Below are 22,953 nucleotides of genomic sequence, written 5' to 3'. Positions count from 1 at the left end.
TGGTTGCATCGTGTATTCCAGGGACCAGCTGCTTGTGCTTATGCCGGCCGGTTTAGCGAGCAGAACGGCGGACACCCCTGCTGAAATCTGGAGGAAAACACACAGAGGATGCAGAGGGGGATCACAAAGTCGAGGAAAGAGGACCGGGTCGAGACAACAGAGACTTATGGAGAGGAGGAGTTCGGTGGGTAGTAAAATGGACGAGTTCACAGCACTAGCCTGGCGTCAGAGAACATTTTGGGAGTGCAGTGTGATGTGTTTCACTGGAACGGGGCTGCACGAAGACATACCCGATCAAAACTTTTCCATGGATGGCTTCCAGACCGCTCGGGCTGACTGGAAGTGCACTGACAGCGGTAACCGTAAAGGAGTTGGGTGCTTACTGTTCTGGTTAACAGCAGATAGTGCAATCCGGGTCATATTACGATCGAGGAACATGTTTGTAGACTGGATATTGAACTTTTTACTGTTGGACTTCAGCCACATTCCACCGAGATACAACACTGGGCGGCATGGGAGGTCGTTCCTGCCTGTGGCCATCGAACTTGCAGCTCCACCCGTGGAGGGTCAGACACCCTGAGCCAATAGACTGGTCCTGGACTTATTTTCCATCTGCATAGTTTGCATTTTCTTGTTTGATTGTTTGTGGTTTTCGTATTGATATATTTATGCTGTATTCTTGGTTGGTGCGGCTGTAAAGAAACCCAATTTCCCTCGGGATCAATAAAGTATATCTATCTATCTATTTCCTTGGTACAATTCCAAACTGCTGTATGTTGCCTACTCAAGGAAAGCATAATTATAACTACTGCTTAAGAGCATTTATCAGATTTTTTTTGTTCCATGTCATTTGAAAATCCTAATTGCAAACAAGCCTGAGGGTCATTTAAGGCTCCATTAATATGTTGTAGGATGAAGATGGAAAAGGACTATCTGATGAAGAAATCCGAGCAGAAGTTGACACTTTTATGTTTGAAGGCCATGACACAACAGCAAGTGGAATTTCTTGGCTCCTGTACTGTTTGGCCCAACACCCAGAACACCAGCAAAAGTGTAGAGAAGAAATCCAGCAGCTCCTCTTGCAGCATAAACAAGTTAACTGGTGAGTTTCATGTAAACCTTGTCTCTGCTGTTGCTTCACTTGCCCAGGCTTTGAGGTTGTCGTACAAAAAAAACATCAGAATGAATTTTCAGGAATTCTTTTGGCCTGCGCCCAGTTATTGGATGGTGAGTGAGTTTGGCTAAAGAGTATTTTCAAGTACAATATTATCCCTTGTGAACCATACCAACATTATTCCATTGATGTTCAAACAATTCTGTACTTCTAAAACAATCGTTTTGAGAGCTACAGATGAACTATACCATGTTTTTAACATTACAATGTCTTTTTATCTATGTTATTTTATTTCAAAATACAGTCTTTCAAATTATTCTATGTAAAAGACCCAAAGGAACTATATTGAAGAAGAGTAGGAAAATTATCCAAAGAAATTATCCAATGAAGAATGATGGATTTGCTTTTAAACCACTATTTGAAGGGATGGGCACAGCATAGTTTGGCAGCCATGTACCATGCTCAGTGGAATCCTCTGCCCCAGATGCTCAGTTATTTGATATGCCTAGCAATGAGGATGATAGATTTTGTACGTCAAAATACTCAATAGATTGTCAAGCCGGGTCATGTTGCATTGAAGACGTACTGTATAGTAACTTAGCTACCTGACGAGCATCCTGAGTGGAGCAGTGATCCAGGAACATGTCTATCGAAGTTGTAAATTCAAATTCAAGTAATTAAATAAACCTGCAATTTGCTAGTCCTTGTAATAGTAACACAATTATTCTGAGAACCTATCTGATTCAATAATGTTTTTCAGGGAAGAAATCTGCTATCCTAACCTAGTCTAGCGTATGTGATTTCATAAGACCATAAGATATAAGAGTAGAATTAAGCCATTTGCCCCATTGAGTCTGCTTTGACATTTAATCGTGGCTGATCCTTTTTTTCCCTCCTCAGCCCCACTCCCTAGCCTTCTCCTCATAACATTTGATGCTGTGTCCAATCAAGAATCTATCAAGCTTGCCTTAAATACACAAAATGAGCTGGCCTCCAGAGCTGCGTGTGGTAATAAAAGAGCTGTGGCTAAAGAAATGTCTCCACATCTCTGTTTTAAATGGGTGCACCTCTGTCCTTAGACTGTGCCCTCTTGTCCTAGACTCCCCCACCATGGGAAGCATCCTTTCCACATCTACTCTGTCTAGGCCTTTCAACATTCAAAAGGTTGCAATGTGATCCCCCTCATCCTTCTAAATTCCAGTGAGTACAGACCCAGAGCTATAAAATGTTCCTCATATGATAACCCTTTCATTCCTGGAATCATCCTTGTGAACCTCTGTGGAACCTCTACAATGCTAGCAGATCTTTTCTTAGACGAGGAGCCCAAAACTGTTCACAATACTCTAAGTGAGGACTCACCAGTGCCTTATAAAGCCTCGGCATCACATCCCTGCTCATATAGACCTCTTGAAATGAATGCTGTCATTGCATTTGTCTTCTTCACCACTGAATGAACCTGCAGGTTAACCTTTAGGGTGTTCTGCACAAGGACGTCGAAGTCTCCTTGCATCTCAGATTTTTGGATTTTATCCCAGTCTGGAAAATAGTCTGCACATTTATTTCTTCTACCAAAGTGCATGACCATACATTCTCCAACATTGTATTTCATTTGCTACTTCCTTGCCGGATCCCCTAATCTGTCTTAAGTCCTTCTGCAGCCTACCTGTTTCCTCAAAACTACCTGCCCCTCCTCCAATCTTCATATCATCTGCAAACTTGGCAAGAAAGTAATCTATTTCATCATCTAAATCATTGATATACAGCATAAAAAGAAGTGGTCCCAACACCGACCCCTGTGGAACACCACTTGTCACTGGCAGCCAACCAGACAAGGACCCTTTAATTTCTACTCGCTGCTTCATACCAATCAACCAATGCTCTAATCATGCCAGTAACTTTCCTGTAATACCATGGGCTCTTAACTTGGCAAGCAGCCACATGTGTGACACCTTGTCAAGGGTCGTCTTAAAGTCCAGATACAAAACATTCACTGCATCCCATTTATCTATCCTACTTGATATCTCCTCAATGAATTCCTACAGGTTTGTCAACCACTGAGGTCAGGCTAACTGGTTTATAATTTCCTTTCTGCTGCTTTCCTCCTTAAAGAATAGAGTGACATTTGCAAATTTCCAGTCCTCTGACACCAATGATTTTTGAAAGATCATCACTAATGCCTCCACAATCTCTACCACTACATCTCTATGATCCCTAGGGTGCAGTTCATCTGGTCCAGGTGACTTGTGTACTCTTAGGTCTTTTAGCTATTTGAGCACCTTCTCCCCTGTAATAATAACCGCAATCACTTCTCTTCCCTTGCACCCTTCAACACCTGGCACACCGCTAGTGTCTTCCACAGTGAAGAGTGATGCAAAATACTCATTTAGTTCATCTGCCATCTCCTTGTCCCTTGTTATTATTCTTACGGCCTCATTTTCTAGCAGTCCTATATCCACTCATCTTTTTTTACAGACTTACAAAAACTTTTACTTTCCATTTTGAAATAGTTTGCTAGCTTGCTTTCAAATTTCATCTTTTCCCTCCTAATGAATCTTTTAGTTGCTCTATGTAGCTTCCCAATCCTCTGTCCTCTCACTAAGTTTTGCTTTATTGTATGCCTTCTCTTTTGTTTTTACATTATGCTTTGATTTCCCTTGTCAGCCATGTTTGTACTATTTTGCTATTTGAGTATTTCTTTGTTTTTGGAATACATCTATCTTGCACCTTTCTCATTTTTCCCAGAAACACACACCATTGCTGCTTTGCTGTCATCCCTGCCAGCAGTTCCTTCTAATTTACTTTGGCTAACTCCCCTGTAATTTCCTTTACTCCACTGAAATATTGCCATATTACAGATTTTATTTTCTCCCTATCAAATTTCAAATTGAATTCAATCATGTTGTGATCACTCTCTGTTAAGGGTTCCTTTACCTTAAGCTCCCTAACCACCTTTGATTCACTACATAACACCCAATCCAGTATTACTGATCCCCTAGTGGGCTCAATGACAAACTGCTTTAAAAAGCCATCTCGTAGGCATTCAACAAACTCACTCTCTTGAGATCCATTATCAACCTGATTTCCCCAATTGACCTGTATGTTGAACTCTCCCATGACTATCATAACATTGTCCTCTTCATAAGCCTTTTTTATTTCCTGTTGTAATCTGTGGTCTACATCCTAGCTACTGTTGGGAGGCCTGTATATAACTGCCGTCAGGGCCCTTTTACACCTGCAGTTTTTTAACTCAACTCTCAAGGAATCAACATCTTCTGATCCTATGTCACACCTGTCTACTGATTTGATGCCATCCTTTACCAGCAGAGCCACACCACCCCCTCTGCCTGCCTACCTATCCCTCCAATAAAACATGTAACCTTGGATTCAGTCCCCAACTACAACCATTCTTCAGCCACGATCCAGTGGTGGCCACAACATCATGCCTGACCATCTGTAATAGTGCAACAAGATCATCCACCTTATTTCTTATACACCAGCCACTATGGCTTGTTTGTTTGGGAACAATCAAGAATAGATATCCAACGCCTGCATTGCTAGTGGACTAAAGAATATTCAGAATTAAACCAACTATCTAGCCCTCAGCCTCATGCGAAGATGAGATGCCTTTAACTATCAACAGGGTGATACACAGTCTGAGACAAAGGGGGGATGGAGACTGACTTAAGCCAAGTGGAAGATACTATGTTGACCAGAGAGAGGGGTCATCCCCATCTTTCTGTCGGCCAACAGAGTCTGGATGGACTGCATGACCACCTCCTGCTTCTCTTTCTTCTGTTCTGCGTTATAAGTATTGGTAATAACTTTGCATTAACTGTAAAATGTTTCAGGGATTTGATAAAAGGCTTTACTTTTTATCTATCTTCCTTTGCAATGTAAACAACTGGCCCTCAAGGCCAAGATCCACAACAAATCTGTGGATAACTTTTCAAGTGGAGGTTCAGCACGGCCTTTGCTCCCGTAAGTTGTGCCAGTCCAATGTATTTTGGGAATTAAGTTGTGCACTTTGGGATATCAGATACTAACTAACAGAGTAAATAGCAGGGACCTCAACAGTGTGAACATACAAGAGGCATCTTGTGATACGTATTCATAGTATCCTGAAAATCACGACAGAGGTGGATAGGGTAATGAAAGGCATTTTACATATTGCGTTCAGAGGCCAAGGCATTGATTATGAATTGGGATGTCATGTTACAGCTGTATAAATCATTGGTCAGGTTGCACTTGGAGTATCACATACAGTTCTGGCCACTGCACCACACGAAGGATGTGGTGGTGTTAGAAAGAGAGAGCAGAAGAGACTCATCAAAATGTTGTATTGGGATATAAGAGGGGTTGCCTTCAAAAGTTTATAAAATTATTGGGTTCATAGACAGGGTGGATCACCACAGTCCTTTCTCTGAGGTGGGGAACTAGAAGGCACAGGTTTAAGATGAGGGGAAAATTTAAAGGAGATCCGAGAGGCAGATTTTTACTCAGAGAGCCATGGTTATAAGGAAGGAGCTGCCAGAAGAAGTGGTGGAGGCAGATCCAATCACATTTAAAAAGCATTTGGACAGGAACTTAGATAAGGCAGTAGAAGGACAGAGATCTAATGCGAGCAAATGGGATTAGCCAGATAGGCATCGTGGTTGGCATGGATGAAGAGGGCCAAAGGGCCCACTTATATGCTGTGCCACTCTGATTCCTGGAACTCCTGTGCTGTCCAATAGGCTACACGAGCTTCTATAAATTTTCCCACCACACCAGGTTAACCTGGCATGTGTACAGTGAGCTCACTGAATGTCAATGGGCGAAGTAGGCTGCTGAGAGAACGTTGAGGAAGGTTTATTTTAAATTTGATTTTAATTACTTTAGTTTAAATTTCTTGTTTTTCAATGTATGAATCTTTCTAAACATAAAACATATTAAATTTTTTTTAAATGTTTAAACATTAGTTTATGACGTGTCTTGAGTGATTGCAAACATTGAAGACATTCACATTAATCTGATCAACAGATTTGATCTCAAGTGAGCCGGGTGGTGGCGTGGAGCAGGCACAGTGGGTGGGTTGCAGGTCCTCAGCTCTGTCAGTACTGTTGTCATTTGTAAAAGGAGAGTCCCTGTGCACCGGTCTGAATGGAAGATTACAACAAGGAGCGTGCTGGACATAATGTCATGGTCCAGGACACAATAATCTCAGTTTAGCCAAAGACCTGCCTCATTGTCTGCTCAAGAAGTGTCTGTATTATAACATAGATCTTCACTTTGAATAAATATGATGAATTGAGGATTTTTTATGTTTTCTGTTTAGATAAAATTTTTAAAAATACTGTGAGGTGTTAGAAAGGGATAAATTAATAAATCACAGGTTAATCTAATGTTACATTTGATATTGAACAGTGGCAGATTTCAAGTTTAAGCTACTACATGAAGAAAAGAAGCACTCAGTGCATGTTCTCTTTGATTAGAGTTGGATGAAAAATACCAGAAGAGTCACCTAGGGGAAATTCAACCTCTTGTAAACCTGCAGAGCTAACATTGGCATTGAGGGAGTATTCTTTTTGGTTTAACCATCCCTGAAAAACATTGGCCTCCTAAACAGAAGTACAAAGCTCTCAGGAGGGATTGGATTCAAAGATTTAAAGTACATTTATTATCAGAGTATGTGCCTGGATGTGGTATACAACCCTGAGATTCGTCTTCCCCATAGACAGCCACGAAACAAAGAAAGGAAACCACTGAACCCATTCAAAGAAAAATGCAAACACTCAACACGCAGAGAAAGAACAAATCACACGAATGGCAAAAAATGAGCAAAAAACACAATATAAAACACCAAACCTCAAATCATCAAAGCATATTCAGTTCAGTTCATTTTGAGTCTAGTTCTGTGTCATTCATTAACTTCAGGCAGAGCCAGTCTGCTCAGATCAAAATAGCAACAAAAAAAAAAGGAGCAATCAGAAACCAGAAGCACATCATAACATGAACTATAGAGCCCAATCCACAAATAGTGTCGATTAAACCTTGCCCAAGACCCAGGTCTCTGGCACCATCCCCTGTCAGCATCGAGCAAGAGGGAGAGAGAGAGACCATTTAAACACAGTGACTCCCCTCCAGGATCAGTGGATGAGTGGGAGAGAGAAACTGTCACACACAGACACCTTCCTCCAGCAACAGTGAGTGAGAGGCTGGTAGGCAGCGCTGAACACGCTCCCTTTTTTTTGCTCTCGTCTTGGTGATTTCAATCTTTAATTGTCAGGAAATGAAGTCGATCATGGGTTGGCGCCCTATCTCCAGGCTTCTTGGCTTCCAGCCCACACGCATTGCTCAAACCTCACTGAACCCCCAGAGCACCACCAAAATGTAGATCACAGGCTCCAACAGTAGCAGAAGCACATTTGAAAGAAAGAGAAATGAAAGTAGCTTTGTGAACCCTCTGAAGGATTGAAAGTGCTGTTTAAATATATGTGCTCTAACAATTCCTTCAAACAACTTTAAAAAATCTCATTGATTAGCAGCTGAAAACTGGCTTAACCTGGGAAAAAGCAACATCATACCCAAAAGACCTATTGGAAAGTTCAACTGACTTTTAGGCTAGGAGATTCTTTTTAAGCTGATTTTTATATTGACTTTCGCTTTAGTTTAATTTATATGTGCCTTTGAGCTCATGTCATGTAAATGTTTAAATGACTCTCAATAACAAATGTCAGGAAATTGCTTTAATATTTCTAATTGTGATCTTTGAGCCAACACATTGAAACAGCTTAACCACCTATTTCAAGGAGAAAATTTCCCGTTGTCAGCATGTCACCCTCCAGAAGTACGCAGCATGCTTGAAACACAACACCGATCTCAACCATATTTTCATCTTGCACCTTCTGCAGTCTGTAGAAAAATCTACACTATTATTTCAGTCAACTTATCTTTAGTTAGGCAGAAAATCATTAACTAACAAAATAAATGGCTGTGTGAATTGAGCTGAGCTGAGCCAAGCAGCCTTGTGTGATAATGTACAATTCAAAGTCTTCAGTGCAGGTAATCACTGGCATAAAGAAGAATGATCAGACAGTTAGGCAATTAAAGTATAACAGAAACCATGGAGGTACTTTTAACCCTTTCGCTCACAACCTTTCCCTGTGCCTTGGGCCTTCCCATCTACCCCAGCAGATGGAGAGGATTGGACACAAGAAATTAGGAGCTGAAGTAGGCCATTCTGTGTCTGTACTCTACCCACCATTCAGTATGATAATGCTGACATCAACTTCTCTTCTATGCCGGTACCCTCGATTGCTCAATCTTTCAAATTTTTACCTATCTCCACTTTAAATGTATTTTATTGGCTGGCCTCTACTACACTTGAGGACAGAGAATTCCAGACATTCAGTACCTACTGAGAGAAGAAATTTTGAAGCACCTCAATTTTAAATTCCTTTGTTCAAGACTCTCCCACTGGTGAGAACACCTCAACATCAACAATGTCAAGCCCCCCCCACCCCTCAAGATCTTGTATATCTGAACATTCACCTTTCATCCTTCTAATTTCCAAAGAGTGCAAACCCAACCTGTCTAGTCTCTCATTCAGGAATTAGCTGGACTATCTCCTTTGGACTACGTCCAATGTTGCTACATCCAAGACCAAAGCTCTGCACAGTATTCTAGGTGTAGCCTCACCAGTATGCTATACAACTACAAAACTTAATATACCTTTAAAGAGCAGGAGCTGTGATTATTGCTGTGACATGATGTTTTTTTTTTGCCACCGTAGGCCAGAACAAGGAGATGCAAGTTGTTCTCCTATCCAAGCAGGTTCTCTATGGCAGTGAAGTGTTATAATTACCCGCACACCCTCCCTACAACTCATGAGAACTCACATTGCTGATGTTTCCATAGTGAGGCCTATGTCTGTGAGGACAAGAGTTTAAAACCTTTCAGGGAGCAGCTAGAATTTACTCACAACATGCTGGAGGAACTCAGCAGATTGGGCAGCATCCGTGGAAAAGATCGGTCGACATTTCGGGCCGGAACCCTTCATCAGGACTGTAGGGGGAAAGGTCAGAGGCCCTATAAAGAAGGTGGGGGGGAGGGTGGGAAGGAGAAGGCTGGGAGGTTCCAGGTGAAAAACCAGTAAGGGCAAAGATAAAGGGGTGGGGGAGGGGAAGCAGGGAGGTGATAGGCAGGAAAGGTGAAGAAAGAATAGGGGAAAACACAATGGGTAGTAGAAGGAGGCGGAACCAAGAGGGAGGTGGTAGGCAGCTGGAGGAGGGGGCAGAGTGACATAGGGATAGGGGAAGGGAGGGGGAGGGAATTACCAGAAGTTGGAGAATTCTATGTTCATACCAAGGGGCTGGAGACTACCTAGACGGTAGATGAGGTGTTGCTCCTCCAACCTGAGTAGTTGATCTACTGGGAGATCCTGTCTGTTTTGGTGGACGGAGCGGAGGCGCTCGATGAAGCGGTCTCCCAATCTACATTGGGTTTCACCGATGTAGAGGAGGCTGCACCAGGAGCACCGGATGCAATAGATGACCCCAGCAGACTCACAAGTGAAGTGTTGTCTCACCTGGAAGTACTGTTTGGGGCCCTGAATGGTGGCAAGAGAGGAGGTGTAAGGACAGGTGTAGCACTTGCGCTTACAGGGATAAGTGCCAGGTGGGAGATCCGTGGGAAGGGATATGTGGACCAGGGAGTCGCGGAGGGACCGATCCCTGCGGAAGGCGGAGAGGGGTGGAGAGGGAAAGATGTGCTTAGTGGTGGGGTCCTGTTGAAGGTGGCGGAAGTTGCGGAGGATAATGTGTTGGATCCGGAGGCTAGTGGGGTGGTAGGTGAGGACAAGGGGAACTCTGTCCCTGTTGTGGCAGGAGGATGGGGTGAGAGCCAAAGTGCGGGAAATGGAGGAGATGCGGGTGAGGGCGTCACTGATGACAGCAGAAGGGAAACTACGATCCTTAAAGAAAGAGGACATTTGAGATGTTCTGGAACGGAAAACCTCATCCTCGGACCAGATGCAGCGGAGACGGAGGAACTGGGAATAGGGAATGGCATTTTTGCATGTAGCGGGGTGGGAAGAGGTATAGTTGAGGTAGTTATGAGAGTCAGTGGGCTTGTAGAAGATGTGAGTGGATGTCCCTGTCATCAACATCCTGGGAGTCGTCATTGTAGAGCAGGTCAGAAGCTGGGCATTCTGAAGAACATGGCACAGTGCCAGACCCAGCAAAACCTTTGCCACATTAAAAAGGCCGAATTTGGGAGTGTGGTAGAGCATCCTCCACTTGGACGGATGAGTGCAAGGCCAACCACACTCAGAAAGCTCAACGACTTCCAGACAAAGGGGCTGACTTGAGCTGGTCACTCTCCTAATGTACGTTCGCTCTGCCTTTGGACACAGCAGCTTCCAGTGTGTGCCATCCAGAAAATGCACTGCAATGACTCACCCGGGCTGCTCCAACTGCTCCTGTCAAACATAAGACCACTACCGGCAAAGACAAAGGTAATAGGAACATACTAATGCACCAACTGTGGATTTCTCTTCACACTTACTGATTTTGAGAGATATTTCTGGTCCATAATAGTTGCTGGGTCTGAATCCTGCAACTCCCTACTCGCCCATCACAATCAGAATCAGGTTTAAAATCATTGGCGTATGTCATGAAATTTGTTGTTTTGCCGCAGCAATAAGTTGCAATATATAATAATAAAAAAACTACACGTTATAGTAAGAATGATATTATTAAAAAAAGAAAATTAAATTAAGTAGTGCAATTTGAGAAGGAAAAATACAGAGGTAGTGTTCATGGCTTCATTGTCTGTTCAGAAATCTGATGGCAGAGGGGAAGGAGCTCTTTCCTGACACATTGAGTGTATGCTTTCTGACTCTTGTACCTCCTCCTTGATGGTAGCAATGAGAAAAGGGCATGTCCTGGGTGATGGGGGTCTTTTAATGATGGATGCTACTTTTTAAGGCATTGAGTTGTGAAGGTGTTCTGGATGTTGAGGAGACTCATGCCCATGATGGTGCTGGCTGAGTTTACAACGTTCAGCAGCTTTTTCCTCTGCCTTTAAATGACTGAACTGGCCTGTCTTTGTGGAGAATTCTGAAGCCATTGAACTGCAGTGCTGCATCTGAAATGACAGTGGATAACCATATTTCCATGAAGCAAATACACAGCAGTCCCCGATGTCCCTGTGGTACAGAAATCTTGCTCTGAGGTCTTCAGTGTTATTCTTCTGTGTAGTCAGGAGTGGAAGTGTAAGGCCTCTGCATTTCAGTCTTGCCTGTAGACAAGTGCAGTATCCCTGTTTCTGTTTTTTCGAAGAGGAACTGCCCTTGCGACCCGAGCTTACTGTCCGAGGTTTGTCGATTTTGAGTATCGATAGATTTTTTAAAAAAAATGTCTTAAAACAATGCCAATTACTGAAGTACTGTACCATGGTTGTGACTGTGGATTTCAGCTTCGGTAGTCCTAAATGGGAATATTTGTTGTTTCCTTTAAGAGCTGCAAGCAAACAGCTGCCACTGAATGGTGCTGTCCTACCAGAAGATGGGAGTACATTTGACAGAAAGAGTGCATCATTTCAAGAAGACAGTCCAATAGCAGCTTTGTAAGGCCATGAATGATAGGCAGCAGATGCTGACCTTGCAAGCAATGCCATTTTCCCAAAATAATGAATAAATATACAGAACATTGACATTTGTGAAACCATGGATCCTTTCTTCATTATCAATCCACTCTCTTCGGGAAGTAGTAAAAATATGGGGCCATGATTGATGAGGTTCTTTAAATTGCAGTACATGGAGGGAACATGCTTCCATCACATAAGCAGAGCAGGGTCCTGGTTCACTTTAAGGTCCCCTACTGTGAGTTCTCCTTTTCCTCACCCTCCCAGGTACTCTCCCCTCGATTTACCTGAGAGTCTGTGAGCCTACCTTTGATGACAGTCCGTGCCCACCATCCACCTAAGGTGGCATTCTGCTCACTGGATAATTCTCCCCTTCTGCTTTGGTGGCTTATCAACACTACAGAGAAGGCAGGCGAATTAAAGCTAGTTGTGGCTCTCAGTCATTCCCCAATTTGCCCGGATTCTTATCCCAGATAGAATGTACCAGATATACCAGTTTTATGTTGTCTGGTTATTTAATAGCTAGAGGGGGTTGAGTGTATATGTGTCTTGTACATTTTCGAGCCTTCGACTAAAAGGCTAAAATTCAGACTGACTAAGCAATGGGCTGACATTTCAGGGATTATTAAGCAGTCCTTGAGCAATCACTAACAAAAATTGAACATACCACTGTGGAAGTAGAAGGCCAAGAGCATTGAAACCACTCCATCTCTAATTCATTGCTTCTAGTTCAAAAATTCCTCTCGTTGGAACAGGCCAAAAAAATCTCAGTTTTGACTGGTAGCAATACTTGTTCAAGTATATGTTGTGATCTCTGCATTAAACAGTGAACTTGCAGCTTTTTACTCTTTGGAACTTCCATACAAGATTACCTGTGTTTTAATAAGTCACGTCTCTTTGTTGCTTGGCAGGAGTATGCTCAATAAGATGCCTTATATCACAATGTGCATTAAGGAGTCTCTGCGTCTCTGCCCCCCTGTCCCAGGAATAGCCAGGAGGCTGAACGAACCACTCACATTATTTGATGGGAGGACAGTGCCTGAAGGTTTCATTTAAGATTATATTTTTTTATAATATTAGAGAATTATTGTTAAGGTCTGGGTTTATGCAATTCTGATTTGGTTTTTATATAGATTAGCTTTTCTCCCACATGGTGCACTGAATCTAACATTGTGAAGAGAATGGATTGTAATTATGCCATTTGCTAGCATATCAATAGCTGTTTATTTAGTCAAAGTGATTAATGTCAACATTCATAATGTCTCTTTTAAAAGGCTTGATAACTTTGAGTTTAACCATGTATGTTCAACTATTTTCACCTGGGTTGATTTTAAATGTTAACAGAATCAAAGTTGCTTTGTGACAGCAGAACAGTGCAAGGTATAAAAAAATCACTGTGTTACAATAAAAAACAATAGACAATAGGTGCAGGAGTAGGCCATTCAGCCCTTCGAGCCAGCACCGAAACTAAATGGTACAAAAGAGAAAAGGTGAGGTAATGTTCATCGATTCATGGACCATTCAGACATCTGATTTGCAGAGTAGAACAAGATACTGAGTGTGGATCTGCAGGGTTCTGTGCTTCCTCTCTGATGGTGGTCATGGAAACAGGGCATGTCCTGGGTGGCAAGGCTCCTTCACCAGATTTCCAGGCTATTTATGCACTTGGTATAGCTGTGGCTACTTTTGAGTGTCTTAGCTTTATTCCTTCTTAAACCTGATAATTTGTGTAGCCAATAATATTGACCAGCTGAGATGCAGGTGTCATTTGATAGATCAGTATATTTAATTCAAACATTACTTGTGAGCTTAACAGTGTCACTGCCTTCACTCTCTGTTGAATTTTATTGTCATTGGAGAAACAAATTGTTGAACTTATTTCTTTCTATATGTTAGGTTTCAAGAAAAAAAAGGATGATTTTAATTTTTTTTTGCACTGGCCAAATCTCATGCCATTCCATTCTTTTGAAAGCACAGATGAAATGAAGGATAAATGCAGAGATTGACTGGCCATTTTGAATTTCTGTGGTCTTCTTACACAATGGATTATTGTTTTAATTGATTACTTCATTTACCTTTGAAAAATGAAGACATTTCAAAGTGCTGACCATTTTGACTACTTAACCCCCTAGTTATTCACCTCCCTGAAGAAACTGAACAATTTGTATGCTGTCTACCTGAGGCACACAGGGTACATGATGATAAATTAGATTTGTTTCTTTATGAGCTGTCTTTTTGTTGCTAACTGCAAAAATGAGTAATACTCCCCATTCATTTAGTTCTTAACAAATTAGGCACATATTTGCAGGTTTTAACTATTCATGGTCGATGTGGGGCTGGGTCATTTGTTACTAGTACAACATTGGATTCCTGCTAACATTTTAACTTGAGACTAATGTCCATACTGTTCAGAGGTCTAAACACAAACAGCAACAAAGGAGTCATGGGTCAGTACGTGACTGCATTCAGCCGTGCTGTTGAGCCATGCCCAGCTCAATCAGTTCTCAAACTGTCAAGAATTAGGAGATACAAAACTATTCAAAAATTATTAAAAATCTAATCAAACTTTTGTTTTCATGAAAAGGTATTATTAAAATATTTAGAATTAGAAAGGAGGCACTTTAAAGCAAAGTTTCAATAAACTGAAAACTATTTACCTTAACCTTCACAGATGTTTCTCTCTAATGAAATAATTGGCACCAGTTGATTGGCTGCCTATTAGCATCAGAGGGGGTTATCAAGGATCTAGGGAACAACTGTCAGCAAGCTGGGGACTTCTGCATTCATGTACACTCCCACTGACATTCTACACCTGCTGACGTTTATGAGGGGACATATCAACAGTCCTTTGTGGATTTCTTTCATCTCTCTGACTAATCTGAATCATTTTTTTAAAAAAAAATGGACAGAGTGCAGCATAAATTGGTCTTCATCAACGTTCATGGGAACAGTATCTTCCTGTATCATTTCAATACTTTCACAATGAAGACAGAAACGGAGTGCTTTACTCTTGCCCATCACTCCATTTATATTTTTAAAAGCGTTTACTACAAGGAAAATGCGGTGTTATTTCTTGTTACCCGTCAGATCTAGTTTGATCTATGATGTTGACAGTCAGTGCTCTCATTCAAAGTAATCCAAAGTCTCATGAACTCTTGTAAATTGGAGACAAATTTTCTTTCAGGACTAAAAGGTAATTTTTGTTCATCATAGCATTCTGATCTTGCTTACTGAACTGCAAATGCCAGTAATCTGATACGAAAATGTTGTCTTTACAACCAGAGGTCGTGGGTTAAGGGTGGAAGGTGAAAAGTTAAGGAAAACATGAGAGAAACTTCTTCACTCAGAGATTCATGAAGGTGTGGAATGAGTTGCCAGTATTTCAATGCTTAAGAGAAATTTAGATAGGTACATGGATGGTAGGGGTATGGAGGGCTATGGTCCTGGTGCAGGTCGTTGGGAATAAACAGGTTAAATAGTTCAGCACGGACTAGGTGGGCCTAGGGGCCTATTTCTGTACTGTACTGTACTGTACTTCTCATTGACTCTAAAAACAGAAAATAGTGGAAACACTCTTTGTGGAAGAGGCATTAAGGGTTCAGACAACCACTCTTTGTGGAAAGAGAAACAGAGTTATGTCTCACATTGAAGACTCTGTCAGAGCTAGGAAAGAGACATGTCAGGGCTGTATTCAGCTTGTGTAAAAGAGGAAAATAATGTAAATAATGTAGAGTGTATGCAGAACAGTAAATTTTTGTAGACTTGTAAAACACTTAATATGCATTTGTGTCTCATAGGTTGCTTGGTGAGTGCAAACATCTACTGCATTCACAGGAACTCCATGATTTGGAGTAACCCAGAGGTAACTAGCTATCCTAATTCACTTGTACTAACAATATACATACTTTGTTTGTATACAGCAGGTAGTGTTAGTGGTTTGAAAGAAATGCCACTGCGTATTTTTACATTGAGTTAACCTGCACTGAGGAAGTACAGTTTTAAATATGAGAAAACCTCTTTTATATATGAATATTTTAATGAAAGATTAAGGTAACTAGGACACTTCAGTCTCCACCCCAGCACTCTGGTACAGTATCTCCTTATAACATTGCTATTTGCAATTCATTACACATTTTTGATTGTATTATAATCTTCTAGCTGACCTCTTAACCAAGTTATACAAATTTTTTTCGAACAAAATATTCTTTATTCAAAAATAAAATTATGTACAATAAACCATTCAATGACTGTCAATCCTTTACAGATGTTTCCGTTACGGTCTATACATTCCCACACTTTTAACTACCCACATGACACTCTGTTGTTTCACCTTTCCACACCATTGTTGAGGGGTATACTCCTCACCACCCAAACCCTCCCACTCCCGCGGGAGAAGAACCCTAAACTGTGGTCCTTCCCCACCGGGCCCTTGCGGTGGCTGCACCAAGTTTCAGTGTGTCCCTCAGCATGTACTCCTGCAGCCGAGAATGTGCCAGTCGGCAGCATTCTCCCACGGACATCTCCATGTGCTGGTAGATCATCAAGTTTCGGGCCGATCAAAGAGCGTCTTTCACCGAGGTGATGATCTGCCAGCAGCACCGGATGTTGGTCTCCGAGTACAAATGGCTTATATAGCTCATACCCTCTGCAAATCTGGTTTCAAGGTGTCTCAGATATGACTTTTGTCCTATCTAGCCCTACGCTCTTTTTATTTGCAACTTGAAACTAACTTGCTTTTCTTTCTTTCCCAATTCTGTTCAATGTGAAACATAACTCTGTTTCTCATTCCAGATACCTCCTGACCACCAGTGTTTCTTCAATTTTCTTTCCAGCATTTGCAGTTTTTTAAAAAATTCCATATTCACTTTAACATAGTAGGCAGCATATGCCACTTGCATATGGACACATTCAGAGGTCAAAGCTTACAGGTCATCAGCAGTTTGTTTTCTGAGTAATGAGGAAATGAGCTTTATATTAAGCATATGAAAATAAAGATTTCCCCCCTCCCCAGTATAAGGGTTCATGACAAGGTCTTGCAAAATGTGAACCACTCTCCCTTTCTCAGAAGCCATCTTCCAGCAAAGGCAGACAGATGGACCAGCACCAGCATTAAATTTGACTGTCGAAGGAAAAGAATATTTAAAGGTCAAAACCTCAAAGCCAGCACATATTTCATTATTTATCAGGCAGTATTGATTCCCTGCCCTCCTTGTGATTTGAGATACCAGCTACATAGAGCAGGCAGCTCAAAGTGCCAGAGAGGTACTACCAATGCTGTTTCTGCAATACACTCTAAATCCACAGCAGGATAAACAAACCAATGTTGATGACCCCTTTTAGACTAGCAACCCCAGAATTTCAGCTCTAATTATAATTTTACTCATTCATTTCCTATAAGCATTTGACATTGATAAATTGCTAACAAGCTCTCAAAACAGAAACCCTTTGTCAAGCTGCAGCACTGAAAGAGGTTACAATGTGAACAGAGGACAAGTACTAAAATATCCCAGAGCAAAAAGAGGAATCCACACCAATTCATGGAAATATTTAGTCTACACCCACTCAAAATAGAGAAGTATTTAGCATGGCAGTACTCAGCACCTCAAGGCCTCATGCTGAGAGCAGGTATAGAGTGCCAACGTACAATGCAGAAAGGTTGTGGCACTTCTGAAGCTCCCCATTGTGTAACCACTGTTCCACCTGGCAGTCTGTGGTTCCCATATTAAGACAATAAGGAAATAGGCCATTGGTCTATCGAATCTGCTCCGCCATTCCATCATGGTTGATTTACTATCCCTCTCAACTCCACTCTCCTGCCTTCTCCCCATAACCTTTGACGACCTTACTAATCAAGAACTTAGCAACTTTTTTAAATACACCCAATGACGTGGACTCCATAGCCATATGTGGCAATGATTCCACAGATTTACCACCTTCAGGCTAAAGAAATTCCTCCTCACCTCTGTTCTTAAGGGATACCCTTGTATTTTGAGGCTGTTCGCTCTAGTCCTAGACTCCACCGCTATAGGAATCATCCTCTCCGTTTCCACTCTATCTTGGCCTTTCAATAATCAATAGGTTTCAATGAGTTACCTCCCCCCCCCATTCTTCTAAACTTCAGCAAGTGTAGGCCCAGAGCCATCAAACACCCCTCATACAATAACCCTTTCTTTCCCGGGATCATTCTTGTGAACATCCTGTGGACCCTCTTCGATGCTAGCACATCCTTTCCTTGCTAAGGGGCCCTAGTGCAGTCTGACCAATGCCTTATAAAGCCTCATCAACCATCTCTGTACTTCCTTGTAGAATGGAAGCATCCTCAATCTCAAAGAGGAATATTTAAAGGTCAGAGGATAATCAATACAGCCATTCAGATTTTTTTTTAATCTAGCATTTTGGTAGAAGAGTGTTGTCCAAGGAAGAATGTTGATATTGAGTACTCTGTATTAAAGTAAATGTAGCTTGCATCTTATTCAGCAGATGGGATTCCCTGACCTTTTGCAACATAAATGATATACAGGCATATCAAAGAGGTCTGCTTCTGTCCACCCACTTTCTGACCTAAATCTTCCTTTCTACTGTCTTACAGGGCCCTAATTTTACCCTATTCCCTGCCTTTTTTATCTTGAATTCACATCTTTTTACCCTGTATTCCTCCTCCCCACCACTCCATTAACTTCTCCAGCAACAATTCTCTCTTGGCCTTTGTGTATTTTAAGCTGTTTTTGAATTGAATTGCTTTATTTCTTACATACTTCATATACATGAGGAGTAAAAATCTTTACATTACATCTCTGTTGAAGTGCGCAATGTGCAATTTGTAGTAATTTATAATAAATAGTATGTACAACAGGATAGTCAACATAACATAGAAATACAATTGTATTAGCATGAATTAAGTAGTCTGATGGCCTGGTGGAAGAAGCTGTCCCGGAGCCTGTTGGTACTGGTGTTTATGCTGTGTTACTGTTTCCTGGATGGTAGCAGCTGGAACAGTTTGTGGTTGGTGTGACTCAGGTCCCCAGTGATCCTTTGGGCCCTTTTTACACACCTGTCTCTGTAAATGTCCTGAATAGTGGGAAGTTCACACCTACAGATGCACTGGGCTGTCCATAGCATCCTTAGCAGAGTCCTGCGACTGACAGAAGTACAGTTCCCATACCAGGCAGTGATGCAGCAAGTCAGAATGCTCTCAATTGTGCCCCTACAGAAAGTTCTTAGGATTTGGGTTAGCCTGTCTCCATTCCTTCGGTAGTCCACAACCAGCTCCTTTGTTTTTGCGACATTGAGGGGTCTTTCGGGAATTAAAAATGGAGAACTGTCTTAATTCCAAGATTTCAGTTTATTTTAGAGTACAAACAAACATACAAATAATAAACAAACTAAATAAGGGGCCGAGAAACGATGCTAACGGGAATTAATGCTAAGGGATGTAAGACAATGTACTAAAGATGGCACTTTTAAACAATCTATCACTTTTATAATAAGATACAGAAAATTCCCTAGACAGTGAAGAATTAATTAGTAGGCTACATAATGAAAACAATTGCATAATGTGGGAGTATTTAGCCAATGAAAAATGGGGAAGGTGATAAACCCATTAGTTTAGCTGCTATACTGCTTTCTGCCAGTGAGTGTGAAAAATACGAGTTTGTTAAAAAATACAAATCATAAAAGTATTATTTAAAAACCACAGTGGTTTCCAACATGTGTATTATAACTGTGTAGTAGTAAAGTAAGTATTGTTTTTTCAGTCAGCACTGATAGGGAAAGCTCTTTAGATTTGATTACCTAGCAACATGCAGTGGTTTCTGTATAACTGTAATCTCAAATGAAGAACTAAGTCTGAAAATAATGTTGTTTTATTCTTTTGTAGGTATTTGATCCTTTAAGATTCTCTCCTGAAAATTCAGCACACAGACATTCCTATGCTTTTATACCTTTCTCTGCTGGACCAAGGTAGCAAAGTATTTTTCATCTTACCACAATTGGCATCTGATTGTTAATTTGGAGTTATTCTGAGCAAATAACTTTCCATGAATATCCAGTTTTTTTTAATAGTATTTAAGTATCTTTTGCCAATGTGGACTGACAATTTGATATTGGGAACTAAACATATAGCTGAAATCTTCGAGGTGAAATGAAATGGCCATGTATTGTAACATAAGATTCATTGTTTAAAATTGCACAGCTTCCTAAATAGTTGCATAGCCATTCTTTTCAATGTTACTGAATGGAGACCTAGGCAGTTGTTTTATCATTCCCAGCTGTGATTTATATTTCTTGATTTTTGGTTCTTTTTCTTTAAATCACAGATTGCTGCAAATTATCCATTCCAAATATGACTGTGGCTAGGGAAAAAATAATGAACAGTGTGCTTATAAAATTTCTTTCTGTTGTTACCTTTGCGACTGATGTTTCTTGAACTTTCTTTAGTTATTTTAACTCTTAATAATTTGCTGTATTTTCTACTGTAGAGGTCTTTAGCAATTCTAAGACAGATGGAATATCTGCTGGTTCAAATTCTTCTTAAGAAATTAGACCAGAAATTTTAGGAGCTGTTTGTGTGATGTGCTTAGATTATTTTCCATTCAGAATACAGATTGCAGTGGTCCATAATTATTTTTTCTGGCTCCCCAACATATTCCCAACTTGTTCCTGCTTTTTATGTTGGTGAGATGTAACTTGGAGCTGAGAGGTACTTTCTGAGAGGGACACACTCACTATTTGCTTAGCTTCAGAAAGGAGCATCTCCATTTTGAACAGATCAGTTTACACAAATGCCTTTTCTCAATTAATGGTTTGAAAGAGTAAACTCCATGAACAAGGGAAGAATGATATGTACATTAAGTACCTTGGCTAACAGTTTTCTATTTAAATAAAATATATTTCTTATTAAATAAAGTTCTAATGGAGTTTGACTCAAAACCTGTTTCATTTCATTTACAGGAACTGTATTGGTCAGCACTTTGCCATGAATGAGATGAAGGTGACCATTGCACTGATCCTTAGTCGATTTGAGCTGGAAGTTGATACCTCAAAGCTGCCAATTAAAGTACCCCAGTTAGTCCTCAAGTCCAAAACTGGAATACATCTAAAACTTAAAAAAATAGAATTAAGTACAGATGAAAGAAAAATTTAATTCTGAAGAACATTTAAAAAGTGGTCATTTCAATTTCAAGCAAATCAATCTACAGGACAAGCAATTCAAGAAATAATGATAGGATAGTAAGGAATATTTTCAAAAACTTGCATGTGTGCGCTAAAGCTGTTCATTACTTGTGTTATTGTTGGAATGTCATGAAACAATCAAATTATGCCCGATAATGCAGAATGCCTAGTTGTGCAACATCCTGACCAAGAATTCTATTGCTGTTCCTTCATCTTGGAACTCCTTATTAGCCCTGTAGGAGTACCTTTCCAAAAGGACAGTAGTCATTGAAGAGGGCAGCTCACCACTGGATTCTCAAGGACAATAAATGTTGGTCTTGTTGATAATATTCATATTTCAAAAGTGATTACTACCAATATTGTATTCCTGCCTCGTGCTCTAATCCTCTGGGTGTTCACTGAGGATAATCATATTCTGTTTCCAGTTTTTGTTGCACTTGATAGATAGTGAACTCCCTAGAACTAATATATCACAATAGCTACATATACCAAACAACTACCAATTAGCAATTCTGGTTTATTCACCCCACAATAAACAAGATTGCTGGGAAATTATAGTACTTCACACGAGTTAATTAATAATGTCATGTTAGAAAAGTTCATACTATGGCAGAAAATGACAGATTGTCTGTTGGAAATCAGTAAAAGGTAATTGTGCCAGCTTACAAAAGCTCACTCAAATGAAACTCAGCATCATCTCAATTTAACTTTGAATGTTATTCATCATATAGGAATATAAATACCTCTAACCTGATATCAGACTTGGATTTATCATACTCTATTTAGTTAAATGAGTAAAACCTTGTGACTATCTCAAATTTACATGAATTTGAATCAGTTGGTAAAATATTTGCTAATATATTATTCCATCATGGCTGTTACAGTCATCATGTGGATAACTTATTTGAGAAAATCATTCTGTCATTGCTTAAAACTAGCATTTCAGCCACTACATGGAACTTTATTAGGTTCACATAGTCACTTCTACTCTATCACTAATAAACTCCAAACAAGATCTCTCCATTCTGCCTTTCCATGAGGAGTCCTACTGTGAACACACTAGTAAATAAATAAATATTTTCGGAGCAAATGTATTGTGTTTGTGAATCTTACTGCACTTGACAATTTGTGGAACAAAAGTAATTGAGGTATTGCTGGAACTTTAAGAAATACCATGTGTAATTTGGAGATATAAGAGATTGCAATGCTGGAATTCAGAGCAACAAACAACTTGCTGGAGGAACTCAATGGGCTGAGCTGTATCTTTGGGAGAAAATAAATTGTTGATGTTTCAGATTGAAATCCTGCATCAGGACTGACGGATGGAGGACTTTGACTGATCGATGCTGTTCAACCTGCTGACTTCCTCCAGCAGATTGTTTGTTGTGTGTAATTTGAATGCCTTCTCTCTGGCTTGTCATCGGAGCATCGTACAAATAGAAGAGCCAAATCCTTCTAAAACAGCAGCTGCTAGAAAATAATAATAGCTTGAAAGTTAAACCTGCCGCAGGTGTTGAGTGACTGAATGCACTAGTTGGTAAATTCCCCAGTGAAGAATGGTATATAAAAAAACAGCTGCAAAACAAGGAATACTGGTTTGTTTAAAATGTAAAAATACATTTTATTTCAGTTGATTGATATCAGCTAAAACAAGAAATTTTTGATAGATATCATGATATTTGAAATATTTCATTCCTTTCCTTCTAATTAGTATTTTATTTCTTCGAAACATTTAGGAGCAATTTTATAGAGTTAAAATATTTTTCAGACTCTCTGTCAATATTTTAGACATTATTGCAGACTATACAGAACATAGAAGCACAGTAACAGGCCCTTTGGCCCAAGATGTTGTAGCCAACATAATGCCATTTTAAGCTGCATACCTCCCTGCATGTCATTCGTATTTCTCAATTCCCTATATATATCTCAATGCCTTTTAAACATTGCTATCATATCTGCTTTCAACACGCAGCACATTCCAGGTATTTACCACTCTCTGTGCACAAAAAGTGCCACATAAATTTTATTTAAACTTCCCCCTCTCA

General features: G+C 40.4%; 1 protein-coding gene across 1 annotated transcript in view; it reads left to right on the top strand.

The window, feature by feature from the left end:
* Positions 1 to 22,499, top strand: part of cyp4t8 (cytochrome P450, family 4, subfamily T, polypeptide 8) — an 81,907-nt gene extending 59,408 nt beyond the window's left edge. The window contains exons 8-12 of the mRNA XM_072274683.1: positions 912 to 1,102; positions 12,649 to 12,782; positions 15,535 to 15,599; positions 19,614 to 19,696; positions 20,687 to 22,499. Coding sequence (XP_072130784.1) covers positions 912 to 1,102; positions 12,649 to 12,782; positions 15,535 to 15,599; positions 19,614 to 19,696; positions 20,687 to 20,879 — 666 coding nt within the window. The 3' untranslated portion in view covers positions 20,880 to 22,499. The remainder of the gene's footprint in view (positions 1 to 911; positions 1,103 to 12,648; positions 12,783 to 15,534; positions 15,600 to 19,613; positions 19,697 to 20,686) is intronic.
* Positions 22,500 to 22,953: the final 454 nt, after the last annotated feature.

Source organism: Mobula birostris, chromosome 12 (assembly GCF_030028105.1).
Source record: "Mobula birostris isolate sMobBir1 chromosome 12, sMobBir1.hap1, whole genome shotgun sequence".
NCBI lineage: Eukaryota > Metazoa > Chordata > Chondrichthyes > Myliobatiformes > Myliobatidae > Mobula > Mobula birostris.
The sequence above is the reverse complement of the archived record's forward strand: the minus strand, read 5'-3'. Positions and strand labels throughout refer to the sequence as shown.